This window comes from Kryptolebias marmoratus, linkage group LG21 (assembly GCF_001649575.2).
Source record: "Kryptolebias marmoratus isolate JLee-2015 linkage group LG21, ASM164957v2, whole genome shotgun sequence".
Classification (NCBI taxonomy): Eukaryota; Metazoa; Chordata; class Actinopteri; order Cyprinodontiformes; family Rivulidae; genus Kryptolebias; species Kryptolebias marmoratus.
The window spans coordinates 7,981,039-7,988,226 of record NC_051450.1 but is presented as its reverse complement, the minus strand read 5'-3'; the positions used below and the strand labels follow the sequence as shown (position 1 = coordinate 7,988,226).

Here is a 7,188-nt window from a genome sequence, read left to right as displayed (position 1 = left end):
ACTTGTGAGGTAACATACAGGGTACTTGTGAGGTAACATACAGGGTACTTGTGAGGTAACATACAGGGTACTTGTGGGGACCAGGCTATATTATGAAGTGATTTGTATTATCATGTTCTATCACATGTATATTGAGGAGCCCACTGTGATCCTAGTACAACTTCCCACGACTTTGCAAAGACTATCCAGGGTTCTGGCTGATTTTTTGCCTCATATTGAAGTTATCATCCTAAGTCTTATTGTGCTTTCATTATTCCTAATATAGATAATCATTAACCTTAAAGGTGGTTAAATAACGCTAAATATGTAACTAAAGTTACAAAACTGTGTCAAACGTCCGGACTTATAAGAAACGATCTTCAGCTCATGTCTGAAGATTAAGCATTTTTGTGTGGATTGAGTGTGAGAATAAAAGAAAGCATTGCACAAGCTGCAGATAAAACATTTTATCATCACTAAGGTGAAAGGTTCAAACCTTGCAGAACAAACAGGACAGCTCTGCTGCGTATAACTTGTGTTTCTGACACACAAACGCAACAGTTTTAGTGTTTGTGTATTTTTGGGTCTGTGTTTTTTGTAGAACTTGATCATCAGTTCTTATTTTTGCCCTCCGTCAAAAGGGCTGTCTGTTAGCAAAATGTTTCATGAACCACTGGATGGGTTTTAATGAAACTCAGAAAATAATTAATTGATGTAAATCTACAACTGATTACGTTTTGGAGTCATCCTGATTCAAGGTAGTTGCCACAGTTAAGCAAACTTAAAAAAAAAAACACACACAAAAATGGCTATAACTCAGTCACTTTTAAAGAAATTGAGCTAAAATTTGGTGTGGTAGTAGCTGATAGCCAAAGATTAGCCATACCTGTGTTATTCAGCGTGTGCTGTTCTCGTAGCTGTTTTTCACACTCTGCTTGGGCTCTTTCCATCTCCCAGTAAAGCTGGCAGTGAGGAAACCTTCCATTAACCTGTCAGAATGACAGGAAATAAATATTATAAACATGAACAAACTTCTGGCAGTTAAAGGTCTGAGCTGCTTTCAGGCTGCAGTTTTCATGTTTCTGCAATCTGCTCACATCCAGCTGCTCAGGGAGTGAAAGTCTGACAAACTGCAGCTCAGAAATTCCCCATGACCTCATTCTGTTCCTTATTTTTCTAGTTTGGACGGTAAATGGATTCTCATCCAGTCAGATCAGAATCAGTCTGAGCATTTACAGATAAAAAAATCAAGTCCAGATGTTTTTCCCCCTTCAAGCACTTAAGATTTCCAAGTTTTTTACGACAACAATAAATCAAAGAATCACGATAGTGTCTTTAATCCTTTAAAAGTTTTAGGATTAGTTTGATGCTGAAGAACACTTTACAATGTTTTTGTTTCTTGTGGTTTTAGGGACTTTAATATGCGTTGAACATCAGAGATTTATTCATCAACAGAAGGCAGGAATCTCAGCTCAAAGCTGTTTTGTGATTTTTCTGGCAGGTTTATTGAGAACAAGAAGTTCAGAGGTATTTTACTCAGTTTTAAGAACAAGTTCTAAGAAAAGGAATAAATAAAATATTCCTCCAATATCTTTCTACATTTAAAATGTATTACCAAAGCTAAAACTTAAGGTTGCATAAATAAAAGTGATACTTTTCACACTTTTTTAATGCTAAGCAAGCCAAACCAAATCATTTTTTCTTGCTTAACTGCATCCCATGATGCTGCATTTAAAAAAAAAAAAATGTTTTTATTTCACTAAACTTGAACTTAAATCTATGGGATAAAATATAATATTTCTTAAATACTGTTTGTTTATATGACTATCTCCATTTCCCATAAACAACAGGAAGAACCCCTAGGACAGTTTTTTTTTTTTTTTTTAAATACAGCAGCTTGTTTCATTTTAAAATGGGATTGTGTGGATTAGTCAGCATCTCACCTGCAGTAGAGAGCAGTCAGAGTGATCTCAGTTTAAAGAATCAGGGAGAAATTCTCATTAAGGAGACCAGCTAAGAGGTAACTCAGTGCAGGAACTATTTAAAGCAGCTCAAACAACTAAAACAATGGCAAAATGTTACTGTTTGTTGTTTTAATACTAGTTGAGTCACTGCTGATTTGCAGCAGAATAAATAAAGAACAGTTCAGTTTGTGGCTGGATCACAGCAAATTTGGAAAATCTCCCTCACTATGAAGATAATCATGATTCTGCTACACTCTCATCCATCCATCCATTTATTTTCTGCCTATTAACTATGGTCGGGTTGTAGAAGCAACAAGTCCGAGGGAAACCTAGACATCCCTCTTCCCTGCAGCATTCCCCAGGTTCATACTCCTGGGGGATCCCAAAGCATTCCCAGGCCAGAGAGGATACATGATCCATCCAGCAGTAAGTTCTGGGTCTGCTGCGGTGTCTCCTCCCAGTGGGATGTGTCTGGAAATCCTCCAGAAGGAGGCATCCTAATCAGATGCTTGAACCAACCAGCTGCTTCCTTTCGATGTTCAGCAGAGGCTCTTCTCCAAACTCCCCCCAGATAAAAGAGCTCCTCACCTTACCTCGAAGGCTGAGCCTGGCCATCCTACAAAGTAAGCTCATTTCAGCTGTTTGTATCCACAGCCTTGTTCTTTCAGTAATGATTCACGCCTCATGGCCATAGGTAAGGGTTGGAACGTTGATCAGTACACCAGCTTTGTCTTTTGGCTCAGTTCCTTCTTCATCATGACAAAACAGAACAATGCCCTTATTACTGCAGATGAGGCCCTGAGGTGACAATTCATCTCCTGTTCCACCCTACCATCACTGGTAAACAAGACTCCCACATACTTAAACGCCTCCTCTTGAGGCAAAGCTCCGTCCCTGACTCAAGTGAAGCACTCCACCTGGGCTTAGAACTTGCCAAATAGGTTTTTCCTGCTCTTTTCCATATTCTTGAGTTGCTCTCCTGTGTCCCCACCACACTCTATACACCCGCCTTGTCTTGAATGTCAGTCACGTCGGGATACAGCTACAGGTGTCAAATCTGCTGGACTGGTACCATGACCTCGTCACAATCATGGTCATAGCCTGTAGACATGGGACCAGCATGGTCAGTCCTGCTTCAAGTTCTCTGATGACCAAAACCTATCAAAAAACCTATCATGCTTTATCACACAAAATGGGAAGCCTACTGGGTTCTTAAGACCTGGTCAAGACCCTGCCAAGAGCCTCTAAGTTCTGACTAATTTTTTACATCGTAATGGATTTGTTGGTCTGTCTGAAGGAGGTCTCTAACAAATATGACAGTATGATGTTTGGTTAGGAGAAAAAAGTGACAACATAAAATAGTCTATCATGTAGGCAACAAGGTATAAAAGAAGTTCAGCCGGAGCCTGAGTCCTCAAAGACACTATCTCTTATTTTTTTTAAACAGCTTTGACTGCTGTCTACTTCAGGTAAGATACTGACTGCTTAGAACTATACCACAAAACATTATTTCTGTATAAATATCGCTTCAACAACAGATACATGTCTGACGTAATAAATAAGTATGACACAGCGTGATTAAGATGGCCAAAAGCCAGTGTTAAAGCTCAAGTTTAAAGTCATTGTCACCTGAATTTTACCTTTAGTGGCAGGAGGTGATGCTTTGGCCTGTGTGTACGTGTGTGTTTGTCTGCTGAGTTAGTAAAATATCTCACTAACCAGGACATGGATTTTAACAAAACTCTCAGAAAGTAATCATTTACAGCTGATTAACTTTGGAGTCAATCTAATTTAAAATGGCCACCACAGCTGACCTACATTAGCAAACAGAAAAATGGCTACAAGTCAGTGAATTTTACAGATATTGGGGTAAAATTGGGTGTGGTAGTAGATGAGACTACTATAATTTACAAAAGTTTTGGTCAAATTTACAAAGTTTGACCAAAACGGCTACAACTCCATCATTTCTCAACATATGATCTTAGTTTGAAACTCTGGCAGAAAAAGCAGCGGCTGATATGCATTCCTTGCTAACTTAAAATGAGTTTTGACTGGAAACATGAAGTTTGTAGAACAAAGTGAACCAAAACAATCCCAGTTTTGAGCTACAACAGTGAGTCAAACAATCAGGACCCATATAGTTTTGATGATGTTTCCGATTCATTCAGAAACGCTCAGATTGTAATATTTCATTTACGTCACCTCGTTAGCACCAGCTGCAGATGAAGTTTAAATGTGAACTCGTTTTAAGGCTGCTGATAAATGGTTGTCAGATCGGGCACTTCCTGGTCCAGCCTCATGTTAAGCAGGGACACACACTGCGATAGAGCTCACACACTTTAAGTATATGAATTATGTACTGGTTGTATGTATGCATGTGTGTGTGAGCAGAAGGTCTGTTTACAGGAAGATTTACTGCAAAGATTTCCAAGCTGCCACACACACACACACACCCTCCTTCCTTGAAGGAATGCATATCGACCGTCACCTTTAAAGCCAGAGTTTTAAACTAAGATCATCTTCACTTACAAATGAGTTATAGATGTAGCTGTTTTGGTAAAACCTTTAAAATTACTGTATATGATGTTGTGATACTGCAAAATCTTGTGTGATCTGTTGGCACTCCTACGTGTTGAGGATGACTCTCAGCTACTACCACACCAAATTTTAGCTCAATATCTGTAAAATTGACAAATGTAGTCATTGTTGTGTTAGCTGTGGTAGCCATTTTAAATTAGATTGACTTTAAAGGTAATCAGTTCTAGATGTCCATCTACTGGTTACATTCTGAGAGTTTTGCTCAAATTCTTTGAAGAGTTCATGAGATATTTTGCTAACAGACAGAAGGACACTCACTTTCACAGACACAGGCGGAACATTAACACCCACTTCTTGACCCAGTGAAAAAAAGCAACTATGTGTTGTTGATTTTTGTATCTTTTTTTCACTCTTTGGTAATTTGACTGTCTCATAAGGTTCCATAATTGTAGGCAGATATTTCTGGACTGTAGGTCTGGCTTCAGGGAGAACAAAAATTGATAAAGTTGCAGACATTTGGGGTTCAAAAGGCTTTGAAATGTTCTCCCTTCTGTAACATTTCCATTTTAGTTCAAACAAAAACAAGAGAAGCTAAAAATAAAGAAAGACAAAGAAACTGGATGAATTATTTGATTGATTCAATCTGATGGAAGCACACAGATAAAAGAGGTAAAAGATAAAATGGTCAGGACCCAGTTATAAATCCTAAACCTTGTCTGACCTCAGCAGGAATCCAGAAAGAATCACATCAATCAGTAAACAATTAAAGGTTTTTTTCCCACCACAAACTAATTAGACTCACGCATGCAGTTAAACGCACAGTCATAAAGTTTTTAATATTCAACAAATACCTGCAAAGAACTGAAGGTTGTTTTTTTTTTATTTCCTACATAAAACACTACATAAACCTAAATGTTTACATATGGGACCATCAGAAACTACTGCTGCTCAGATTCAAGAACCTTAAGGATATCATTTTTTGACCAGCAACTGTTTATTTGAGGCTTATTTTTTAGTCTGCGTTTCTCCCTGTCTTTTTAAGAGTGCTGTCACTGAATGTTATTTCCTAAGAACATTTTATTCAAATCAAGACTGACCGTTTGGATGTGGAGGATGAAGAAGAGCAGAAGCAGACCGCGCCGGTGCGTAAAGGACATGGTCACATCTGATCCGGCGGAGGGCTGGACCCACCTGAGGAGCAGCTCAGATCTCACCTGTTAGTCATCCTGAGCGGGAAACAACTGAGGTGAAACCCAACCAAACTTGCAGGCGGAGAGGTTTAGGATCCCAGCTAAATCGGGATTTCTGCGCCTCGTTCGTCACCTTTACGCACAGAGTTCCAGCATAGATCCAGAGCTCACTTTGAAGAATATGAGCGCATGTCAGTCTGAAATGTTGGTTTGGATGAGATAAAGACGCAGAGAAGATTAAATATCACACAGCAGGCTGAAACAGACACGAGCAACTTGAATCCTGATGGGAGTTGCGCAGAGAGGAAAATGAACCCATGGTCATGGTGCGCTATCATTAAAATACTGCCCCTCAGGAGCGGCGCGCGCTCCAGCTGCAGACCTGAAACAGCCTGCAGGAATCTGAGACCACAATCCAACAGCGACCTCGTGTGAAAACATCTGACTGAGGAGAAAAGAAGAATCACAGCTGAAGGAACAGATTTATTTTGGAGGTTAAATTTCACGCAGAAAAAAATCAAACTTGGATTTATTTCTTGTAGTGAAGTCGAAAAAGGAAGCAATTTTGTTATCCTTTTTGATTTTACCATCTATAGTTTGAATCAAAGCTATGTATATGATAAAATAAAAGGTAAAAAATTTTCACCCCATAAAAAAAATGTTACTTGAGCAGATGCCTATGCACTTACCTTGTTCTCCCACTTAGGTAAAAGGTTATTCGTGTATCCATCCATCCATCCATCCATCCATCTTCTTCCGCTTATCCGGGGTCGGGTCGCGGGGGCAGCAGCCTAAGCAGGGAGACCCAGACTTCCTTCTCCGGGCGGTCTGCTTGGTTCTGGCCATAACTGGACTTCAGGGTTCTACACGTTTAACACTGAAGAGTAAAAGATGTTAATCAACTGCTCCCGATTGTGGAAAAAAAAGCCACCTTGTTGTTATGGTTGTTATGGTTACGCATCATAACCAAAAGTCCAAAAGCAAAAAGGCTTCAGTAAAAATGCTTCCAGCTGCACAGCATCTGATACCAGAGGAAATAATCATCTAAAAAGTGATTTACATCAAGAAAAAAAGAGGAATAAAGTTTTCAAAAGCAATATCTCAGAATGAATGGAACAGAGCTACTCCAACATGCAGCCACCTTGAGCGGCACAATTCTAGAAGCCTGAATGTTTTGTAGTTTTGAGCAAGTTTCAAGTTGTTTAAGAGGGCACAAAGTTAAAAATAAAAAGATTAAATAAAAAAATAATCGTGTTATTTCCGGGACTCAAACCCCGCTCCAGTGCCTGAAGCTGCAGTCCCACACCAGATAATGTTAGAACTTTTGTCCCTATGATCTATCAAAGGAACATTCTATGTGCTGTATAAAAGGCACACTCATGTGTTCTAATGATACTTCAAAGGGACTGTTAGTATTCTGAGTTCTGAGCATTCTGGGTCATTTTGGAATAACCCTCATCGCAGTCAGACGTGTCAAAGTGCGATAGTGTGAACCCTGCTACAATGAACAAGAATCC

At 39.3% G+C, this 7,188-nt stretch overlaps 1 protein-coding gene across 1 annotated transcript in view; it reads right to left on the bottom strand.

Moving 5' to 3' along the window:
• Positions 1-5,997, bottom strand: part of LOC108234690 (vasoactive intestinal polypeptide receptor 2) — a 27,415-nt gene extending 21,418 nt beyond the window's left edge. Inside the window, exons 1-2 of the mRNA XM_017414067.3 lie at positions 5,579-5,997; positions 866-968 (exon numbers count right to left, since the gene is read on the bottom strand). Coding sequence (XP_017269556.1) covers positions 866-968; positions 5,579-5,638 — 163 coding nt within the window. The 5' untranslated portion in view covers positions 5,639-5,997. The remainder of the gene's footprint in view (positions 1-865; positions 969-5,578) is intronic.
• Positions 5,998-7,188: the final 1,191 nt, after the last annotated feature.